The sequence below is a fragment of the Camellia sinensis genome, chromosome 2 (genome assembly GCF_055761805.1).
Source record: "Camellia sinensis isolate YWXY chromosome 2, ASM5576180v1, whole genome shotgun sequence".
Lineage (NCBI taxonomy): Eukaryota > Viridiplantae > Streptophyta > Magnoliopsida > Ericales > Theaceae > Camellia > Camellia sinensis.
The window spans coordinates 203,336,224-203,361,012 of record NC_138962.1 but is presented as its reverse complement, the minus strand read 5'-3'; the positions used below and the strand labels follow the sequence as shown (position 1 = coordinate 203,361,012).

Genomic DNA, 24,789 nt, shown 5'->3' with positions numbered 1-24,789 from the left:
AGGTTGCAGCCTTAGAAGAATTTGTGAATGATGTTGCACAATTGAAGAATGTTGCTCAACGTTATCGTGCACAACAGAAGTGGCTTTGTCATTGCTTTGATTGGTACATGGCTTTTCATAATAGTTCCTTCCTTCCTTCGCTACGTGTGTTCAATCACTAGTTGAATCACATTAGATGAATCGCACTAGGTAGGTGACTCTCCTTGCCCTAATCGTAGTGGAAGGGGTCTATTTTGCCCTAATTGTGAAGATTGGGATTTTATTGCAACATTTTGGCACCCAAAACCATCTTTTGTTAACTAAGACAAAGGGAGATGGATCGGGGTAGGGCAGATTGAAACACGAGTGGAAGGATAAGATTTAATTTGTCGAAATTGAAAACTAGGAGTTTAAATTAAAAAAGGTGTGAAACCTGAGGGTTTTTTGTGTAATTAACCCTAGATTATATATACCATATATAAAGTGAATATCCATGTTGGTACAATGACCTTTGGCTTCTCCATGTGCCAAGTGGACTTATCAATTTCTAAAATAATAAATTTATGAGTAATGCTAGAGATCCCAAATATTCTACCAAAAGTTTTACCAAATGTCTCACATGGGTGTGGGACCCACACAATGTGGGTCCCATATGGGTCCCACACCCATGTGAGACATTTGGTAAAACTTTTGGTAGAATTTTTGGGGCCTCTAGCATTTTTGTAAATTTATACTATTGGTAAATTAAACAACTCACTTAATAGTGTCACGAAGCCTACTCTGTCCTTTTGTTAAATGAATTTTTTTTATCCAAAAGAAAATTTATATAATAAAATAAATATGACTTGAACTTAAAATCTTAGGTATAAAAAATAACAATTTTACCACTTGAGTAATACATACTATATATATTTTTAATTTAAAATTAAAATTTATATTTTACAAATTCAACAACACAACGGGCACACACATATCCTCTGGTAATAGATAAAGTGGTCAGATTAGGTTTCGCAGATGGCTTTTGATGCCAATAAAATTTAATATTTGCCATTTGACAATTAAAAGGTGTCCCTAAAGAACCACGAACACCCAACACTATTTTATGGAGTCCATTTGAAAAGCATTTAAAATTAAATTTATTTTTTAATTTTATAAATAAAATATAATATAATTATGTGATTATTAATATCTATTTAATTTAATTTTTTATATGAATTGTCTTTTTAATTAATCTTAAAAAATGAACGATTTAAATATAAAAATCGCTCTTAAAACAAGCTTAATGCATCCAACTATACTTCTCTAATTGGATCTCTAGCCAGAGAGAAACAATCTTTAGAAAATAATATTTAGAATATCAAGAAAAGCAAAGGACATTTAAATGTATCAATATGATGTTATTAAGTTTTAATTATTAATTTATTAAGTTCAACAACCCTTTTGGATTTGTGTTAGGTTAGAAGCCAAGTAGGAGATGCTTTTGTTAGGTAGGAACCAGATTGATAATAGAAAAGATTTCACATGATTTGGGAAATTTATAATATAATAATACTACAATAATTGATTGGGAAAAATCAAGTGGTCTTTTTTTCTTTTTTCTTTTTTCTTTTTTTTAAAAAATAATTAAAAATCAACTTCTATTCACACTTTTTTGAGATGAAGAATTAAGTGCCAGCTAACTTGTTTGAAAATAGACTAGTTTCTTTCTTTATTTATTTATCAAATTCAAGTTGTTTTAAAAATAAAATTCTCCAATTCAAACATGTTTAAACTTATTTCTTACAATTAAATTTTTTCATGAAGCTCTAAAAATATTTTCAAAATACAAATTCCTTAAATTAGTTGAAACACAACTCCATTTTTGAAAATATGACTTCAAATTTTATTTTTTATTTTTTTTATTTTTTTTATAATAATAGTTGAAACATACATCATTTTTAAAAATACTTCAACCCTAAAGTCGTGTTTTAAAACTGTTTGAATATTTTGTTTTAAAACTTGTATTTGGTTTCTCAAAAAACAAAAAAAAACTTGTATTTGATTTTAAAAAACTCCAAACATACGCCTTTCAAGTTTCAACACTACAACAATATAAAAAAGAAAAATGATTTGGATCTCTAAAAAAACACCTCTAATACACTTTTAATTTGTCTTTTTCTTCTCTTATTTTTGTCTTTTACTTCATTGTTTTTTTTTTTTAATTCCCGGACAGCTCATTAGAGCTGTACGGCAGCAGGATTGTATAAAAAAAGAATATGCTGAATTCTCAATAATTATTCTTGACAAAAATGGGTCCCACTATCACTCCCCATACTATAATCTGAAACTTCAACTACCAAAAAGCATCCAAGTTGGAGAAATAAGGAAGATTTCCAACCAAACCTCATGACCTCATACCTTCAACAAACAAACATAGAAAGGAGTAGAAGACAATGTGGATAGGTAGAGGCTGAGAACCAGAGCTTCAACAACCACATACTCATCAAATGGATCAATCATAGTATATCATGAAAATTTAAAGTTAAAATATATCATATCAATTGCAATATATGATGATGTAAAATTTAAAGTAATCATAAAAAGAATGATTGCGATCTATAGGTTTACTTTTCTAGATAATTATGTAATATTATTGTGATACACTATTCTCTTGTGAGGCTAAACAAAATAAGTGCACTTATTTCATCTTTTTATCTTTTTTGGGTCACATCAATCAACATCTCCTCTCTACTTTTTCTACACATAATACAATAAAAGTTAAAAAGTACACTTATTTAGTCTTCCCAAACTTGGCCATAATTCAAAGATTTTTCTCACTTGAGAGCATGGCCTCACAACATTGCTTGAAAAGATTAGATTGAGATTAGAATGGTCTATCCTTCATGAATGGCTTGAATCCATCACCCAATCCATTTCAGTCAAAATGAACACAAAACCCTTCACTTTCATACCCACACAAACCACCATCGAGGAGCCAATTCCTCAAAAATTGCAAGTCTATTCCTTTAGGATAACAAATAGAATTTGAAGGATTCATATAACTATCCAAGCATTCACAGTCAGACATCAAAGTAGTGCCCATCTTGGAAAGATAGCCGAAGCAAAAATAGCAAAAACCCACTTTCATACTCATCCCATAATTATAAAATGGCTCATTAAAAATCAATCGTATAATGTTACAAAACTCAAGACATGTCCAATCCAAGAGTTGGCACAAGATTACAATCATAATTTCCATCTCTTTTTGATCTTGTTTCAGTTTGCAGCCATGGCTGTTCTACTGAAGAAGAAGATGAAATGAACAAAAGAGAAACTTTTACCTCCTTTTTATTATGAAAATGTTATGAACCCAGATCTCTCAAAGATGGCCTCTTCACTGTAGTGTGTGTCCAAATCCTGAACCCAAATGGAAGAAATTCAGATTTGAAGAACTTGTGAATGAAACCTAGCACAATGACTTAGCTGCTGCAATAACAGCCTCTGCTGTTATCCCAAACTCCTTGTATATTTTTCCAGCCGGAGCGCTCGCCCCAAACCGGTCAATCCCTATAGCCTTCCCTTTGCTTCCAATGTGCTTTGTCCACCCAAATGTCGATCCGGCTTCAATGCTAACCCTAGCTGTTACAGCTGCTGGGAGGACACTATCCTTATAAGCATCCGATTGTTCATCGAAAAGTTCCCAGGAAACAAACGACACAACTCTCACGGCCTTTCCTTCCTTTCTGAGTTCATCGGCCGCCTTGGAAGCGATTTCCAATTCAGAACCGGTACCCATCAGGATTACATCTGGCTTGTTATCCGAAGAATTGTCTGATACAGTATATCCACCCTTTTCCACTCCCTCAACAGAAGTTCCGGGGAGATGGGAAAGCTTCTGTCGAGAGAGGGCAAGGATCGATGGTCTCTTCCTGTTAAGGACTGCAACCTTGTATGCACCGGCTGTCTCGTTACCATCGGCCGGACGTAGCATCAAAACATTGGGCATTGCTCGGAAACTTGCCAAATGCTCGACAGGCTGATGTGTCGGACCATCCTCTCCTAGTCCAATTGAGTCATGAGTCATGACGTAGATAACTCCAGCTTCAGATAAAGCGGAAATCCTAATAGCCGCTCTCATGTAGTCAGTGAAAACAAAGAAAGTGGCACAGTACGGAATGAGGCCTGGGGTGTGGTGGTCAATCCCGTTGCAGATGGCTCCCATCCCATGCTCACGAACGCCGAACCTGAGATTGCGTTCTTCTGGTGTGTTCTTTTGGAAGTCGCCGAACATTTTCAACAAGGTCATGTTGGAGGAAGCAAGATCCGCACTGCCCCCAAGAAATCCAGGGAGAACCTTTGCAAGGGCATTGAGGCATTGTTGAGAAAGATTTCTGGTGGCATCAGCTGGGCTCTCAGGAGTGTATGTCTGAGAGAATTCAAATATAAATGGTCTTAAAACATAATATAATATGTATATATAATTCTTCATGTAATGCCAAAATATTTTATGAAAACGACAGTCTCATGCATTATGCAAACAAAACTCAATTGTAGTGAATCGCAAGTGAACCGCAATATTCACTCAATTTAGAATTCAACTGCATAATTTGATTCGTTTTGCTTGAAACTAGAATCAAATTGTAAGAATCAAATTGAAAATCGTTAGATTCTAATAACCATGGCTAAAACTATTAATGCACTACTCACCGGGAGAGCTTTCTCCCAACCAGCTGGCAATTCGCCGCTGATGATAGACTTCAACTCTGCAGCTTCCTCCTTGTATTTCTTTTCATATTCAGCAAATTTGGCGTTCCACTCAGCTTCAAGAGCAGCACCCTCAGGGACATGGCGGCTCCAATGCCTATGCAAGAAAAAGCAAGTATATTCATAAAAAAAAAAAAAATCATCTAAACATTCAAATCAATCCTAGAAGCAAAACAAAAACTTCACTTACTTCTTCACATCCTCAGGCACATGGAAAGGCTCGTATGGCCATCCGAGGTTCTTCCTCGTGGCATCAACTTCCTTGGCACCCAGTGCGCTCCCATGTACACTGTATGAATTTGCCTTGTTAGGAGAGCCAAAACCAATAGTAGTGGTTACCTGCGTAGAAGACAAAAGACAGTTTGAGAATGGACCAAAACCAAAAAAAATAAGAATGTTACAAGAAGCAACTTCATCTAAGAACAGAATTCAATGTATTGTTAGAATGATTCCAAAAAAACATCATCCACAAAACTGAAGTAATGGTAAAATATCTATATATTTAAGCAGCCACTTTCTATTTCAACTTACTACTGTACAATGATGTTTCTTTATCTTCATCCAAGAAGCAATACAAATTATACATCCACAAAGTTGCTTTAACTCATGGAAAACAAGTAAAACTTCAATACCGAAACCAACTTCAAAAAGTTTGCTGTGATGGATTATCTCTACAGACATCACTCATTGACTTTACTACCCTAAGCAACACAGAAATTAATGTATATAGCTAAGATCTGACCTTGATCAAAGTAGGTTTGTCTGTGACAGTCTTTGCTTCCTTGATAGCAGCACGAATCTCGTCGTAACCTGTGTTCCCATTCTTCACCCAGATGACATGCCACCCAAGACCCTCAAAACGAGTGTCGACGCACTCAGTAAAAGCAATCTCTGTGTCACCATCGATGGAGATATGGTTATCATCATAAAAAGCAATAAGCTTCCCGAGACCCCAATGACCAGCAAGGGAACAAGCTTCATTTGCAATCCCTTCCATTTGACAACCATCGCCCAATATCACATATCTAGACATAACAATACCAATTACAATCAATCAATAGGTAAAGGTTTTAAATATATATTTTTTAATATATATGAGAGTACATGGGGAAAAAAAAAAAGAAAAAAAAAAGCGAAGAAGAAGATCTGAAGAAGTATTTTACGTGTAGTGGTCAACGATCTCACTGTCTGGTTTGTTGAAACGAGCAGCCAAATGCCTCTCTGCTAGGGCTAGACCAACAGCATTGGCAATACCCTGACCAAGAGGACCTGCATAAGATTTAAACCGAAAATGAAGGTGAGTTGCATGAAATCTACTGGGCTTTATTTAAGCAATAGAATGCAATTATTGGGTTCAGATTCTGACCGGTAGTGACTTCAACACCAGGGGTCTCAAAGTTCTCTGGGTGACCTGGAGTTTTGCTTCCCCACTGGCGGAAACCTTTCAAGTCTTCTTCCTAGATAGATCCGATGGACAAAATTTTTAGCCACAGAATCCTAACAGAAAAATAGGAAATTCCACTGCAGATAATGGAAACCAAGTAATTCATTATAACATGAAAGAAAACATATAGCTGTTTCCTCCAAGAATTTGCTTCATTCAAGCACTAAACTATGTGAGAAAATCCTAGGACTAGATTTCAAAGTAACTACCAACTATAACATATTGCATATGTTGCATCAAAGAACCAATTGGTGAAGAAAACAGATTAAGCAAACAAACTATGGGAATCTATGTTTTCACAAAAACAGAAACAAACAAGTAAACACAAACTCAAAGTAGAATAGTACTTATAGAAAGAAAACTACACACTAAACTAAATAGTCCATAAATTTGGTTTGTTTGGACATGATTTTTATTGGGACTATGCTTTTCCACATAAAAATTAGGATTAATTACACTTTATCCCTTCAATTATCACTCAATATCACCATACCTCCTCAATATCACCATACTTCCATTTTATGGGACTGAAGCTTTAGTTTGGTTTGGTTTGGTTTTGGCTAAAATATGAGTCGAAAAAATAAAAAATAAAAAAACTTTGGGATTGGCTTTTTGTTGACTTTTTATCTATATTAGCCTCTTTCCAAACGGACCATTAGACCCCTCAACTGTCAAAATTGCTTCATTTTCACCCTCTCAACTTTAAAACCGTACATTTAGACCCCTCAACTGTCAAAACTTGTTTCATTTTCACCCCTCAACCGTACAAAGACCCTGGGTAAAAATGAAGCAATTTTAAAGTTGGTTGAGTGATAGTTGAATGACCCCCAAAAAAAAAATTTAAAACAACAAAAATCAAATAATTGAGCATGAAATGTGAAAACCCAAATCAAAATTCGATTCACCTACACAAAATTCGCACTAAAAACAGTCAGATTCAAAGATCCAAAGCAAAATTCAGATAATCAAATGCATGAATTAATGAATAGAAGAAACAGACCTGAACACTGTCGTATCCAGCAAGGTGAAGCAGAGCATACTGAAGCATACAACCATGTCCAGCGGAGAGAACGAAGCGATCACGATTGAACCAGCAAGGGTTTTTAGGGTTATACCTCATGATTTCATCGTAGAGTATATGACCCATCGGAGCACAACCCATGGGCAGACCCGGGTGACCCGAATTGGCCTTCTCGACGGCGTCAATGGCGAGGAATCGGATCGTGTTGACCGATTTGTCGACGAGTGCTGTCTCCGTCTTGTTGAGCGTCTCCACAGCGGCGGAGGCCCGGATTGCGCGGCGGCGGGAGGTGAGGCGGCGGCCGGAGGCGGTGGTGGTGGGGAGGGAGGAGGATTTGAGGCCGGAGAAGGTGGGGAGAGAGAAAGTGGGGAGAGAGAGACGGTGGTCGGAGGGAGGAGGTTGGTTGGAGGAGCCATGGGGATGAGTGGTGGAGCGAGAAAGAATGGCTTGGGAGAGAGTCAGAGATGAAGATGAGGCCATGGCTGGCTGGCTGGCTGGCTCACCTGTAGAGAGAGAAAGTGAGGTGTTCTAGAGAGAGAGTTATCGTTGAATCTACCGCCAGAGACTCTTTTTGTACCCAGTTGAGAGAGACAGAGAGAGAGAGAGAACAGAAGTGTTGGTGCCTGGTGTTGGTGACCGTTAGATCGGAGGAAGGTGAGATCGGGGCCGTTGACTGAGGGTAGGAAATGAATGCTTTTGAATTTTCTTGTGAATATTAATAATTTGTTTTTCTTTTTCTCTCACTACATCTCTTTCATTGGTTTATCCGATTGGAAAAAATTGTGAATTCTCGTTTGAAAGCTGATTTTTAATAGTTTATTTTGAATATATGGCGTAATTTTTTTAATTTTTTTTAAAAAAAATTTAGGTTTAAAATTACTACAAAAAAAACTTCAGCTTTTGACAGTGATTTAAACACTAATTTTCTAATTTATTTTTAATTCAAATTATTCAGATATTTTTTAAAAAAGAAAGGTTATAAAGCAGTTATATTGAAATAAAAATTAACAACATTATTTACATAACAATAAAAAGAACAACAATGATTCATCCCACTAAAAATATCACCACTAATAGCACTAATGCATTAAAAAAGTAAAAAAAAAAAAAAAAATACAACTCCAAGATCAAAATATCACATCATTAATAGCGGGACTCACTGCCACCTAATTAGTGGGAGCACTAATTAGTGCTCCCAAGCATTTTTCTAAAAAGAAACCCAACAAAGCTCCAAAGAACCAAACAAGAAAACAAATTACAAAATTTCTCAAAAACCAGCTGCAATTCAGAAAAATTATATAATCTTTTCATAGATGTGGTTTAAAAAAATAAGTTATACATCTTTATAAAACTCAATCTCGTCATTATCGTCATCCATATTGTTGTTACGTAACTCCCTTACTATTGAATCTATCCTTTAAAAGTATTTTTACATCTTGTTAGAAGATCGCTTTAAAACATATCTTGATCCGCTTTAAAAATTATTAGAGTAGTTAAGCAACCATGGGGCTTCTGATCTTGAAACTATTGTTTTCTCTCAAGCTTCAAAATCTTTTTTTTTTTTTTTGTTAAAATATAACATTTAAAAAATTACATTTAATCTGTTTAGTTTTAAATTTTTTAAAATAATTGAATTATTATTTTTTATGTTTATTTATTTTTAGTGAATTTTTTAATATTTAATTTTTTTTGAATATTTGTTGATTTATATTTCTTCACAAATATATCTAAAAAAGTTTTAAAATATATATATATATATATATATATATATATATTATATATATATATTTTAAATATTAAAAAATGTAAAATACTTAAAAATTATTTTTAAGTGTATCTAAAATATATATATATATATATATATTTTAAATATTAAAAACAAAAAAACTCAAGTCTCAAAATTTAATTGGGTGAAGTACCAATTTTTTTTGTTTCAGTTTTCTGAAAATTGAATTATTTGTTTTTCGTGTTTTTTTTTTTATTTTTTGTGAATATTTTTTAAATTTCAAGAATTTTTTTTACTTTTTTAGATACACCTTATTTAGATGTATCTAAATAGTGAAATATTTGTGAAAAATATTTTAAGAAATTAACAAATATACAAAAATACAAAAAATATATTGAATTTTCGTATTTTTTTAAAAAAATTCACAAATATTATACTTTTTAAGTGTATTTATGTTAGGCGTGTCTAAAATTTTTTTTAAAAAATTACTTAAAATATTAAAAAATTTCATTGAAAACATTAAAATATGCAAAATGAAAAAGTAAAATTTTCTGAAAATTATTTTCTGAAAACCAGAACCAAACAAGCTGTAATTTCCAAAATGTGATCTTACAAACTGTTTAATCCTCATTTTTTTCTTATGAACCAAAATCTCCTATTAACGTGAAAATTATACAAAAAGGTTAGTCACTTACACGTTTGGTTTTAATTTTTGAGTTTCTCTAAATGTAAAATTACACATTTGAACAATCCACACTATAAAGATTTTGAATTTTTCCTTATTCTAGAATAAATCCCACATTACGAATAAAAATGTAACATTCCAATAACATAACACTCCAATGTAACACACTAAAAATTTCTTAGTATACATTTCCCAAATGTAATAACGTAATACTCTAAAAAAATTTCTTAGTGTACTTTTTTCCAAACGTAACATTCAAATCAATATAATTCCAAATGTAATACTCCAGTGTAACATAAAAATACTAAAATATTTCTTAGTGTACTTTTTTCAAACGTAATAACGTAATACTCTAAAAAAATTTCTTAGTGTACTTTTTCTAAACATAACACTCTAATGTAATACACACAAAATTTCTTAGTGTACCTTTTTAAAAAACATAACACTTCAATCAATGTAGTTCCAAACGTAACACTCTAATGTAACACACAAAAATACTAAAAAACCTCCCAGTGTACTATTCCTAAACGAAACACTCATAGTTTCAAATTATACATTTTTCCAAAGCTTACTAAGGCCAAGTTTGACATATTGCAAAAAAGACAAAAAGTCAAAAAGTTACTCAAAAAGTTAAAAAGTTAATACTATTCACCAAAAGTCAATAATTACGGCTGCACAACTGTCAATCCTAATTTTTCCCTACAAATCAATTTTTACAATTTTTTATTACACCTTTTTCCATAAAAAATCAAAAAGTTAACCCAAACATCCATATTTTTTTCCTCAATTTTTTAGTCCAAAAAGACAAAAAGTGCACTTATTTAGGATATCCAAACAACCCCTAAGAAATTTTTGTACTCCTTTTGAAATGTTTGAAAAATTTCACATCCTTTTGAAATAGTATGAAGAATCACACATCCCTTTTTTGGAGTATTACATTTGGAAAAAGTATATTAAAAGTTTGTTTGGGAAGTGGGTTGGCTTTTTGGCTATTTCAGCCTGGGACTAAAAAGTCTTGTTTAAGATGGACTTTTGGTTTTTTTGACTTTTGTGAGAGAAAAAATGTAATGCTTATGAGTTAGACGTAATGTTTTATCTTATTGAACTAAAAAGCCTAATTTGTTTTTTTGCCTAAAATAGCCCCAAACCCAACCCAACCCAACCCATGTTGCCAAATGAAGGTTAATGGGTTTTTTTGTGTATTATATTGGAGTATTACACTAAAGAGTTTTTTTTTAGTATTATATTAGAGTGTACATTTGAAAAAAATACACTAAAGAGTTTTTTTGGAGTGTTACATTATAGTGTTACAGTTTGAAATTATACATTTGCTCAAAACTTATTAAGGAATTTCTCCTTTTGAAATGTTTGAATAATTTTACATCTTTTTGGAATGTTTGAAGAATCTCATATTTTAAGTTTGTATTCATTTTGAAATGTTTTCCAAATAAAAAATATTCTCATATGAAATTTCATCCCAAATTTGATTTTCATATATTGTTATCTTATCTTTCTAGCCAAAAAAAAAAAAAAAAAAAAAAGAGAGGAGGAGGAGGAGGAAACATAATAAAAATAAAAGTATAACCTTAAATTCAATTTTCAAATATTATATTAAATCTACCTTTTTAAAATTAATGGGACTATTTTTTTCCCCCTTGAGATGAAGGATTGTCGCTGCTCTATCAACTCGAACCCTTGATCTCTCACTTACTACACCCTAAGGTATAGCTACTAGACCATTGAGCCACACCCTAATGTCTATAGGATAATGAGACTAATTGATCTATAAAAAAATCTTTAAAACTAAACGAATCATTATTTCTCAAAATGAGATTCATAGATAAATTTTTCAATTTAATTTTGAAAAACTCAAGACCAAGAGAGTGATTGATTCTAATTATAAATATTGATGACATCAAATGTGGGATCACTTTAATGCACATATAGTACCGAAAAAAATTTAAATTAACACATTTAAAATATTACCAACTAATACAAAGTATATTCCTTGAGAATCAAAAGGGTAACCAGCTCTCCGAGAATCAAAGGGGTAACTAGCCACATTACTAGCTCTCCGACAATCAATAGGGTAACTAGCCATATTTTATTTATTTATTTATTTATTAATATTTTGAATGAGTTGAATTGAAATATCAGGATAAACAATATAAAAAAAAAGGTAAAATTATCTATCCTTACAAAAATTTCTTGCAAAATCACCTATTTATAAATTTTTACCAATAAAAGTGTAACATTACAGAATAAGTGAATAAATTTTTATAGATAAAAGTTTATGAATAAATCCTCCCATGGAAGATTTTTATAAAAATGTAGCACAACGTATAAAAAGACTTTCCAAGAGAATGGAGGTGAGGAGTGGTTGTTGTGGGGTACAATGAAAAGGAGAGTTTGTCGCACGGGCATGGTCCAACGTCCAAGTTCAAGGAAGAAAGAGAGAGAGAGAGAAACATTCGAGTTTGAAGATCAGCTCCAAGGAATTTGAGGAAGATGAGGCCATTGCCATTCAAACCTTAACCTTCCACCCAATGGTTTTATATAACTTTGTTTTGTTTTTATATCACAAACTAAAATTATAAATCGGGTGTTTTGAAAAGATGGTCAATAGTTATTTTTTGGCTTTTTTTGACATTTTTGTGAGAGAAAAAAGTGAGTTAAAAGCTGGGAAGTAACTTTTAATCCACTTTCCAAAAAAGGCCAAATGGCGAAGATCATTTTGCAGAAAGTCTAAAATTAGTAGAACATCTGCATGACTCTTTCAAGAACAGAGCAATATCGGCACGTGATTGCATAATATATTCAAGGGTAAGTTACACTATACCTTCTAAAGTTTCTATTTAATATAGATCTCTTATTTACATTTGATAAATTATATTTATCCCCTATTAAATTAAAGTGATATATTTATCCCTTAACCTTTATACATATAAAATAATAAAATAATACAGAGAGTTTGTTCATGTTATTGTAATAGAAATAACAATTATTTTCTTTAATTTAATTCACACAAAAAATTGAGTCTTTTTGTTTTTCATATTTTTTTTTTACTGATTTTTTAATATTTTAACTAATTTTTTATTTTTTATTTTTTAGATACACCTAATCTAGATATACTTAAGAAGTATGTATTTTTTTTAAAATTCACCAAATACAAAAAATAAAAATTCAGTACATCTTATTTTGTTGTATTCAGTTAGCGTTTGGGAAGTGACTTTTTTTTAGATTTTTTGACTATTTTAGTAGGCTATTTTAGTTTTTGTGTTTGGAAAGTTGGGTTAAATTTTTGAGTTAATTGTTGTATTGAAAAATGTATTTAAAATGATGTTTAAAGTTAAAATGACAAATTTACCCCTTATTTCATTTTTTCCAAAATTGATCATAGGGGTAATATCGTCATTTAACCTGTCTAAAGCCTACACTGTTGTTAACGGTGTAGGCTACTGTGCTGCTGCAGCAGCTGCTTTTCAATTTTATTTATTTATTTATTTATTTGAAAATCAATGGTAAGGGAGGCTAAAAGGCTTTTTTTTGCCATTTGAGGCTAAAATAGCCTCTCTCAATGGTTCCCAAACACCCCTTCAATGCATTTTTAAAAAGTTTTTTTTTTTTTTTGGGTATAAATTCTATACTTTTTAAATATATCTATATTAAATTGATCTAAAAAGTAAAAAAAAAAATTGATTAAAATATTTTAAAAATTCAAAATGGACAAAATGATCATTTAAAAAAAATTTAAGTTATGACATCAGCAATTTATAGGGTAATTTGTAATGAGATTACAAATCTCAAGAATAAAAATGTGGCTCCGTTTGTTGTGTTTTGAAAACATAATTCTACACCTACATTTGAATATCATGTTTGGTAGGAGTTTTGAAATCATTTTTTCAAAACTCTGCAAAGAACTCTGTCTCAGGCGTGCTTTTCAGAAAAAATTTTTTTGCAAATTTTGCCTAACCGGTCGTCCGGCCTGCCGGTTGACCGGAATAGTGATTCTTTTTTTTTTGATATGTTAATTTTTATATAATTGAAAAAAATATTTTCTGAATTTTTTTAAATTTTTTATATGCTTTAAAATAATTTTGAGTTGTATGTTTAGTTATAAGTTATAAATTTTTATATCAAATATCAAATGTCACATCACCAATTCCCCACTCAAATCAAAACTATTTTCAAAACTCTTTACCAAACAAATTTTTCATACTCAAATCATAATTTCAAACCTCACAAACTTAAAATATAACTCATACTCTCAAATTATAATTACAAAACTCTACCACGCAACTGTAATTTTTTCAAATAAAAAAAAAGAATTTGTGTTGAACCGAAATCTCAAGGTGTCATCATAATTTACCCTGTATTTAATCATAAACTCAGAAGGTATAAAGAGAACGATTAACTCTAAAAATATATATATATATATATATATAAGAGGATGATTTATGATCTGGAATTGGACCGAGGTAACGGCCGAGCAGGTCGAGAGCCCAACGGTACATGGGGCCGAGATGATCGACTATCCGCCCGGAGATGGGCTGCCAGAACTTGGGCCAGGCAGAAATTGGGCCAAGTGTGTGTCGCCTCAGACCGTAAAGAAGCTGCTCGGCAAGGCAATGCTCGGTTGAACCGAGCTGCTTGATCATGGGGATGGCTGAAGCCAGACAAGCTGAGTGACCGGCGCCCGGAAAGATATGGTCAGCCGAGGTAACCGTTTGATCGGCAGGAAGGCCAATCACAGGAGGTGCCCCGGGCTCGGCTTTGCCGAGATGCCGCCTAGCCCGGACCTCCCTAGGCCTAGCTAGTGAAGTGCTTGGGTATGAAGCACAGCATGGCCGTGGATAGAGAAGCTCGGCTGCTGAGCTCCAACTGAGAGAGGAGGCAGTTGGGTTTAGGTGACGTTCAGCAAGGTTTATGCTGACAGATGGGATAGCAGAACCACGTATCGGGAGATGACTGGGAGTGGATATGAAGCGCAGATGGTATATAAGCATGTCTGCGCCCCCCCTACGGGAGAGACAAACATTTTGTAAGGAAATTCTTACACTCAAACACTCCTCTCTCTCTCTCTCTATCCAAAAGTGTGTGCTAACTTGATCGTCGGAGGGTTTTTCCGGCCACACACCGCCGGGTAGCTCACCCTTATTGGCTCGCAGGTGATCGGACAGAGACGGAACGCGGAAGAAAGGAGTACGGGCTTGCCGAAATATTTGCTCCCCGTACAATTGGCGCCGTCCGTGGGAAGCTTGACAGACAAAACCTTGTCTTCTAGGTTCATCTGATCGCCGTCTATGGCGAACAACGACGAGTTTCCGTTGTCTACCATAGACGGAGCCACCCCGGAGTTCACCCAAAGGAGAGAAGGTCCTCCCGCTATCCATCCAATGGCGGACTTAGGGACGCCCACTGGAGGACAGTCAGTAGACGCGCGGGATAAGCGCGGAAGAAGTCATGGTCATTCGCGGAGTCCAGACGGTCACCGGCGGAGGAGAGACTCACACGCCAGGCGACTGGAAAGTAAGTTGAGGGACCAAGATGCTGTCATCCGGCGAATGGTGGCGGAGATGGAGGATCTGAAGCGGCATGTCAAAGGGAAAGGTGTAGCTGGAGTGGGAGACCACAGTGAGCGCACCCCATCCCGCCGTTCAGGCGGACAGAGTCAGCGACGTACTCAGTCCATATCTATTACCAGAAGTTACCAGGTTGGTGATTCCGACGCGGGTGCAGAGAAGTCTAGCACGCAAGACAGCACCTACAAACCCTCACGTCCGGAGACGACGTCGAGGTACTCTTACTCCGCTCATTCAGAGGATTTGTGGGCAGTTTTAAAGGAGCGGGCTCGTCGGCGCGAAGCTCAGAGAATACCGGCGTTCCAGCGGTTATCCTATGGGGTTCACGCCAGCGAGGAGGTCGGAATGCCTCCACCCCGCCAAGCAGTGCCACTCTTTGAAGATACGGACTTGGCCAGGCTGAGCGCCACTCCTTTCTCCCTGGAAATAGAAACAACACCGCTTCCGGCAGGCTTCCACCAGCCTAAGTTCACACTCTACGACGGAAAAACCGATCCTTACATGCATGTGAGCCACTCCCGACAGGTTTTGGCCGGACATAGGCGAAATGACGGACTAATGTGCCTAATCTTCCCGTCAAGTTTAGGCGAGCTGGGCTTAAAGTGGTTCGAGAGGTTGCCGGAAGGGAGCATACAAAGGTGGCATCAGTTGGCCGAGGCGTTTGTCACACGCTTCAAAACCAACACAAAAACACCGAAGGAAGTCGATCACTTGCTAAGTGTCAAGATGGAACCGTTCGACACACTGAAGGCGTACAACTCAAGGTATTGGGAACCTTCAACGAGATCTTGGACTGCCCGGTCAACCTCGCAATCACGCAATATAAGCGTGGTCTCCCAGTCGGCCATAGATTGCGGGACTCGCTGACCATGCACCAACCGACCTCCATGGGCCAACTCATGCAGCGTATCAATGAGCACATTCGAGTAGAGGATGACGCGTCAGCTTCTACCGTGAAGGCAATACCGGTAGCAACAGACAAGAAGACAGTAGGCAAGGTGCACGCAGTTGGGCAAGAGTCCAGCCGCACAAATGAACGAGCAGAGGAATCAGACCGTGGCTCGAATCGCAAAAACCGGGGTAGAGGACGTCGGAACGACCGGGATGACTACGCCCGAGATGATGTGGCGGATGCTAACAGAAGATTGAAGGCGAGAACTGGCATCACCACGGTCTTCAAGATTTCAATTTATCGCATACTTAGTGAAATCCGAGACGAGGAGTATGTCCGGTTTCCTGCTAAGTTGGGCGATGGACAGAAGGGCTACAATCCGCAATATCGTTGCACATTCCACTGGGAGAGGGGCCACCGAACAGAGGATCGTTTTCCTTTGCGGCAACACTTAGAAAAGCTGGTCGCGGCCGGGCATCTAGATCTTTACATTGATGGCGGCGTAAAGCCGAATCAGGCTCCGGTCGATCCCAGGGGACAGGATGACAGAGACGCACCTCCACAGGGGGTCATTAATGTCATCCACGGCATTGTAGAACCGGAGCGTGCTTGCGAACTCCGGGGCATGATAAAAAAGGCAGAGCATATGCGGGAAGTTTTGTCGGTACAGCTTGCCGTCAAAAGGGGGAAGACAGAAGAAAAAGACGTGATTAGTTTGATGCGTTCAAGCAGCTCAAACTCCGTGAGACAGACTTAGCTCCGGCGACTTCGCCACTGGTTAGATTTAACTCGCAACCGGAGTGGCCCTTGGGAAAGATTATCCTGCCGGTCAAAGCGGGATCTGTGGTCAAGCAAGTGGAGTTTTGGGTGCTACAAGTGCCTTCGACGTACAACCTTATCCTTGGAAGGGGATGGCTACACGCTATGCAAGCTGTAGCGTCGACCTACCACCAGGTGATGAGATTCCCCTCGGCTATGGGGGCAATCAAGGAGATTTGGGGCGATCAGGTCATGTCCAAACAGTGCTTCGTGGCAGTCAATGGAAGCCGGGCTGCCAAAGGATTCATTCAAATGATTGAGGGACCGGAAGACCAGGGTGTCTTAGACGATGTGGGCACCAAGGCCGAAGACAAGGCTGTTGAGGAATTGGTTGAGGTGCGAATTGATACAGAACAGCCGAACAAGTTCTTCTTGCTCGGCTCAAGTCTCACGGCCATAGAAAGGACCGAGATGGTTGAGTTTTTGATGGCCAACATCGAAGTCTTCGCGTGGTCGCCCTATGACATGCCTGGCCTCGATCCAAGTTTTATCTGCCATCACCTCAATGTCTTCCCTGGAGCAAAGCCAGTCATCCAGCGAACAAGGAGATCGGCACTGCATCACGCCGAGGTAGTTGCAGAGGAGGTTAAGAACCTGCTTGAGGCACGAGCAATTCAGGAAGTGCACTACCCTCGGTGGATTTCCAACACAGTAGTGGTGCCCAAGAAGAATGGAAAGTGGCGAGTTTGTGTCGACTATAAGACAGTCAACCGAGCTTGTCCCAAAGATAGCTTCCCTTTGCCGCGCATTGACCAGCTAGTGGACTTGACAGCTGGACATAACAGGCTCAGTTTCTTGGATGCCTACCGCGGCTACCATCAGATTGCCATGCACGGGCCTGACCGAGAGATCACCTCTTTCACGACTCCAAGGGGACTCTTCTGCTACCGAGTCATGCCTTTTGGTTTGAAGAACGCCGGGGCAACCTTTCAGAGGATGGTGACCAAAATGTTTGCTCCTTTGCTTGGCCGGACAATGGAGGCTTACATCGATGATATGGTGGTAAAGAGCCGACATGAAGCAAACCATTTGTCCGACTTAGCCGAGATGTTTGCCATTCTAAAGAAGCACAAGCTGCGCTTGAATGCGTCAAAGTGTGCCTTTGGCGTGGGATCCGGAAAATTTTTGGGATTCTTAGTCACAAACCGAGGCATCGAAGCAGACCCTACTCAGATCAGAGCCGTGCAAGAATTGAAACAGCCCAGCTCGGCTAAGGACGTGCAGCATCTGGCCGGGATGGCCGCCGCGCTTAATCGGTTTATAAGTCGGTCATCAGATCGCTGCCGCCCTTTCTTTCAAGCATTGAAGTTAAAGTTCTCCTGGGACGCAGAGTGTGACCGAGCTTTGGCCGAGCTCAAGGAATATCTGTCTACTCCGTCACTGTTGGTTACACCAAAGCCGGGAGAGGAACTTTACCTTTACCTTGCCGTCTCCCAGCACGCGGTCAGTGTGGTGCTAGTCCGCGCTGAAGGAATCAAGCACTTCCCAATTTTTTATGTCAGCAAGACCTTGCTGCCGGTTGAGACGAGATATTTGCCGCTGGAAAAGCTTGCGTTGGCATTGATGATGGCTTCGAGAAAGTTGGCGCATTATTTTCACGCCCATACCATCGTCGTACTGACCGAGTTTCCCCTCAAGGCCTTGTTTGAACGGGCAAACTTTTCAGGCCGAATTCTTAAGTGGGCGATCGAATTGGGACAGTTTGATGTGAAGTTCCAGCCGCGCACCGCTATCAAAGCCCAGACCTTGGCAGATTTCGTCGCCGAGTTCTCACCTGGCACTCATCCGGTATGCCCGGTCGATATTACCGTGGCAGATGATGAGATGCACGCAAGGCCAACCGAGGTACAACCAGTTGGAGGAGGTAACGACGCGGAGTTTGCGCGCACCATTGAAGCACCCTCAGTTTGCACGGTTTTACCACCTGGTGATACGATGACGGAGTTGAGTATCACCGACCCATCCGCTCTGTCCGGTCCCGCATCACCAAGGGGGGAAGAAATTGAACCACACAGCTCAGAGCCTGCGGCCGGCGTAACACCGCAACCTGATGATTCGCCTACGGACTTGAGCATTACAGATCCACTTGCTGAGTCCGGTGCCGAATCATCAAGGGGGTAAGGAATGGAGCCACACGGCTCAGAACCTGCGGCCGGCTTAACACTGCATCCTGATGATTCGCCTACGGACTTGAGCATTACAGATCAACTTGCTGAGTCCGGCGCCGAATCACCAATGGGGACTGAATTGGAACCGGTCAACACAGAACTCGAAATCGCACAGCCGAGCAGTTGTGATCCCATTGCCCTTCGCAACTCTCAGGACCCATCAGACTGCTGGAAGCTTTTTGTGGGGGAAATGTGGAAGCTTTTTGTTGATGGAGCGTCCAACCGTCATGGTGCCGGCCTAGGTATCGTTCTTATCTCCCCGGATGGCCTAACCATTGAACATTCTATCACGCTTGGCTTCCCAGCATCTAACAACGAGGCTGAGTACGAGGCCCTTCTCGCCGGGCTCAAGAGCGCAATTCATATGAAGGCTGCCGAGCTCCTGGTGTACAGTGATTCCCAGCTTGTGGTTAACCAAGTCTCTGGGATTTACGACGCAAAGGACGACAGGATGGCGAAGTACCAAGCTCTGGTCAGGAAGCATATCAAGCAGTTTGAGGCAATCAGAGTCCAACAGATTGGCCGTGAAGAAAATAGCCGAGCTGATGAGCTGGCCGGCCTCGCTTCCATGGTAGATAGTACTCCAAACCCCCTGTTAATTGACTTTCTTCCGCGGCCAAGCATTGAAGACGCCGGGCAGACGGATGTACTCTGCGCCGCGCTAGGTCCTTCCTGGATGGACCCCTTGATCTTATTCCTCAGAGACCGGACTCTACCGACTGACACGAAAGAAGCCCACAAAATCCGGGTGAAGTCAGAGCGGTTTTGGCTCTCTCCATCTGGTGCGCTCTATAAGAAATCCTTCACTGGTCCTTATCTGAAGTGCGTGCACCCGAATAGTGTGGAAGCCTTCTTGTACGAAATTCACGAAGGCATTTGTGGCAGCCACATAGGGGGCAGGTCCTTGGCCTACCGATCTATTTCACAGGGATATTGGTGGTCGTGCATGTAGTCCGACTCACAAAAATACGACCGCAAGTGCGAAAAATGCCAGAAATTCGCCCATCAGATCCATCAGCCTGCTAGGGAACTTCTTCCCCTCACCAGTCCTTGGCCCTTCGCCATGTGGGGGCTAGATATAGTGGGGCCACTGCCAACAGCACCGGGCAACCGGAAATTCTTCATAGCGGCCACAGATTACTTCACGAAATGGGTTGAAGCTGAGCCCTTGGCAACCATCAAAGAAAAAGACGTGAAGCGGTTTGTCTGGCAGAACGTGGTCACCCGGTTTGGCGTCCCCAAGATTTTGATCTCTGACAATGGTACCCAGTTTGACGGTCGCCTATTCAGAGGATTTTGTGAAGATTTGTAGATAGAATTCTACAACTCCACCCCGGCTTACCCGCAGTCCAATGGTCAAGCCGAGGCATCGAACAAGACTATACTGGCTGGGTTGAAGAAACGGCTGGAGAAGGCAAAGGGAAAATGGGCTGAGGAATTATCTAGCGTCCTTTGGGCATACCGAACAACCCCGCGGTGATCTACCGAGGAAACTCCATTTGCTTTAGCTTATGGCATGGAGGCAGTCATACCTTTGGAAGTTGGAATGCCCACCCTTAGAAGCGAGAGTTTTGAGCCCGAGCTGAACGCCGAGGCTATTGCCTTGGAGCTGGACCTAGTGGAAGAGCGTCGGGAGAAGGCCCTCATCCATGTGGCCGCCTACCAACAAGAGCTTTCAAAGAAGTATAACAAGACGGTGCACCCCAGACCGTTCAAAGTTGGTGATTGGGTTTTGAGGAAAGTTATGGGCAGCACCCTGGTGCCAGGAGAAGGCAAACTAGGGGCAAATTGGGAAGGACCCTACAAGATCACCGGTCTGGCGGGCAAGGGGGCTTACCACTTGGAGGACCTAGAGGAAAGAGAAATACCCCGGCCATGGAATGCGGCCAACTTGAAACTGTATTATTTTTAAACTTTCGCTTTCTTTTCTTGTGCAAAGGGATTTTTGGGCATTGCACTCCAAAATGTAATTCTTTTTGTCAATATATTGAAGTAATTTTGCTCTAGCGTTTGGACTATTGTTTTAATGTAAAAACCGAAATGGTCTGCTCCGGTTGGAAGAGTTGGAGTTTTGTCCAACTTCGGATTCCCAACCGAGATGGTTTGCTCCGGTTGGAAGAGTTGGAGTTTTGTCCAACTTCGGATTCCCAATCGAGATGGTTTGCTCCGGTTGGAAGAGTTGGAGTTTTGTCCAACTTCAGATTCCCAACCGAGATGGTTTGCTCCGGTTGGAAGAGTTGGAGTTTTGTCCAGCTTCGGATTCCCAACCGAGATGGTTTGCTCCGGTTGGAAGAGTTGGAGTTTTGTCCAACTGCAGATCCCCAACCGAGACGGTTCATTCCGGTTGGAAGAATTGGTGTTTAGTCCAACTCAGCATTCCCAACCGAGATGATTTATTCCGGTTGGAACAGTTGGTGATTTGTTCAACTTTGTTATTACTAACCGAGATGGTTATTTCGGTTTAAGAATTCATTTTGTTCTAAATGTTTCAACCGAGTTATGAATTCTGGTTGACAAGGTGTTCAATCTATGATTTAATACCGAGATGAATTGCCGAAAGATGGAATTGATAACAACCGTGCAAACACTTGGCGAAATTTGAGTTTTTCATTGATAAGAAAGTAAATACAAAAGGTGGGGACAGAGCCCGGTTACATCAAAAACGCGAAAGCAAAAATACAAAAATAGAAGAAAACTAAACCAAGGGGGAGAGATGGGTAAACTCGTCCTCGGCGGCATCAAGGTTGATGGTTGGACTTGTTTCTTGGGCACCGGGCTCGTCACGGCCGGGCTGCTCCTGCACCTCGGCATCCTCTTCTTCTTCCTCTGTCTCAGCATCTCCCTCTTCAAGCCCTTCCTCGGCCTCCGCTTGCAAAGCGCTGAATACGTCGTTTGCGTAAGGCACGAGGTAGACCGGTAGCGAGGCAGGAGGAGGATTGGCAAATACGTCGGTGTCAGAGCCCTGGCCGAGATGCTCGCAAGCGGACTTCCAGCCGGCTTTGAAGTAAATATCTTGTGTGGCAAAGACTTGTTTTTTGTAGCTCTGCTCGGCTTCGTTGAAGCCGGCGTTGTTAGCAGCCCGGCAGTCTTTCTTCTGCGTCTTTTTGAGCCTGCTTAGCTCGGTCTAGAGCTCATCCCGTTTTTTCTCGATCGCATCCAGCTGACCGAGCAGTCTGTTGTTGTCGGCGTTAGCCATCTCAAGTGAAGACTTTGCCCGGCCGAGCTCGGCTTGAAGGCTCTCGACTTGGCTGGCGGTATCGCTCGCCTTCTGCCGAAGTCTATGGATGCGCTCCATGACCAAGTGCTGCTTTTGGATGGCCTGCAAAATTAGAATTTGATCAGAGAAGAAACCGTGCAAACACTTGCGTAAATTGAAGCAGAGGATTGAACTTCTTACCCTGGTCATGGATTTCACGGCGGATTTGACCAGCTGGGTGTCAGGAACGTGGTCGCTTCCAACCACGTCGCTGGGCAACAACAAAGCCTTTGAGAGGTCGAAGGCAAGCAAGTGCTTCTTGTCGCCTTTGACCGAAGCATTTGCCGGGATCTCTTTTCCCCGGTGTTTCAGCTGCGGCCGCCATGCTGGTAGGGGTGGGCGCGGGTCGGTTGCGGCCACGGAACCTCCAATCCGTCATCCGTCCGCCAGATTGGCGAATTGAAGAAAATCAATCCGCATCCGTCCGCCAATCCGGCTGATGTGGATTGAGCGGATTAGCGGTTTGGCGGATGGATGCGAATCGGTTTGGCGGTTTAAAATTTTATAAATTTTCAATATAATTTAACTTATGCACTTCCTCAAAAAAAAAAAAAAAAAAGTATTACAGTCAATGACTTAAAAAAGTATTACAATCACTGTATGCCTTATTCAAAGAAAGAAAGTTTGAAACTTTAGAACATCACGATCACTGCATGCCTCATCCACATATTACAATCACAGCATGATTCAGCCACATAAAGTATTACAATCTGTGATTCTTAAAATATAATAACAATTCAAACCACTAAAACCATGAACAGAGCAGTATCTACATATGTTTTTGAAAATAAAAACCAACCAGCATATATCATATTTTCTATTTATTATTTTTAGAGTTATATTTAAAAACTAAAAAATATAGATGAATAATACGTTTATTTTTTTCAATTCAAAAAATATATTAAAGTTGAAAACTTTTTTTCAACAGAATATTTAAACTATTTTTTAATTGAAAACACAAACATAATATTTAAACAAATTGAAAATATAAAGTCTTATAAATTACTAAGGGTGCTCGCGATTTGGCGGTTTGGCGGTTCGGTTGCGGCCACAAAATCTCAAATCCGCCATCCGTCCGCCAAATTGGCGGATTGGAGAAAATCAATCCGCAACCGTCCGCTCGTCATCACGCATCCGTCCAAAATGCGGCGGATCGGTTCGGTTCGGTCGGTTTTGGCGGATCGGTATATCCGCTGCTCACCCCTACATGCTGGGATGGTGCTGACCCTGTCGACAGGTTGCTCGGTCGCCAGTTCGGTGATGAGCTCGACAGAGGGATCGGCCCGTGGTCTTTTGCCAGCCCAGCGAGTTTCTTGGCTAGACTGCCCGGCGGCTGGAGAGGCTAAAGCGACCACGGCGGCACTCAATTGACCGACAGCCGGGGAGCGGGCGATGACATTCGGTATCTCGGCCGAGGTTGCGGTTAGAAGATTTTTGATTCGGCTTCTTTTGGTCATTTCTTGTGCGTCTGTTAACCGGACTAAGGGCACGTTAGGAAGGGTAGGGTCTGGAGGTGGCGAAGGAGCGCGGAGGAAATCTGTTACTCTACTCCGGCGCGGAGGAGAGTACCTGGAGGTCGGAGTGTAACCGAGTAAATCGTTGCAATCTCGGTGGGAATATCGAAGCACGGTCCGAATTGCCTCGACGTTGGGAAATTGATGGTTGGCTTGCAAGGCTTGGATTGCTGCAAAAGAAATAGGAAAACTAGTTAGTTACAGTATAAAGAGGTAAGTTAACCAAGCAAGTTTGAGCGGCTTACATGAGGAACCGAAGTCCTTGTTTATAAACCAGCCCGGTACCTCGGCTGTTTCGTAATTGCCCGACACCCAGAAAAAATCGTCGTCGTGCAGATCTTTATCCGGGGTGCCGGTTACAATTTTTTCCTTGCCCGGTCTGATTTTCAAGTAATAAGCTAGGCCGTCACCGGTGTGACCCATTGTGTATTGCCTCAATATCTCGGCTAGACCTAAGTTGGCGCCTAGCCGATTGTTCAATTCATGAACGCCGTTGATAATTCTATAAGTGTTGGTGGACACTTGGGTAGGTGCCAGCCCGGTGCGGCGGAGGAACTCGGTTATAAGTGGGTTTAGTGGGAAACGGAGGCCCCCTTCGACAATTGACAGCACGGTGAAGGGGCATTGGTCTAGTCTGCCCAGGGTGTTGTCTCCTCTTCAGCCAGTTCGAGATGGACGTCGGCCGAGATGCCGTACTCCTCTCTGAATGCAGCTAGCGCGGCCGGAGTATCCACTAGGAAGCGGAATTTCCCCATTTGTGGCCGGACTGAGGTAGCTCGGCTGAGGTGTTTGGCACGGTGGCAATTGGTAATTGCTCGGTCTTGAGAGCCTGAGAAATGGATAGTGGTCCCCTTGGACTCTGCAAGAAAAGGATGACAAGTGTAAGTGTGAGCGCGATCGCACGGAAGGAGCTGGACTTTAGCTCGGTCATTGAGGGTGCCAAACCACCTCGGTCTTCTA

The 24,789-nt window shown here is 40.1% G+C and overlaps 1 protein-coding gene across 1 annotated transcript; it reads right to left on the bottom strand.

Moving 5' to 3' along the window:
- Positions 1–3,116: 3,116 nt before the first annotated feature.
- On the bottom strand, positions 3,117–8,474 carry LOC114266323 (Transketolase). The gene is made up of 7 exons (XM_028207206.2): positions 7,167–8,474; positions 6,089–6,179; positions 5,886–5,991; positions 5,465–5,747; positions 4,913–5,061; positions 4,666–4,819; positions 3,117–4,384 (listed from the first exon to the last, which is right to left on the bottom strand). Exons 1-7 carry the CDS (start codon positions 7,665–7,667, stop codon positions 3,425–3,427), a joined length of 2,244 nt encoding a protein of 747 aa, XP_028063007.2. The 5' UTR covers positions 7,668–8,474; the 3' UTR covers positions 3,117–3,424.
- Positions 8,475–24,789: the final 16,315 nt, after the last annotated feature.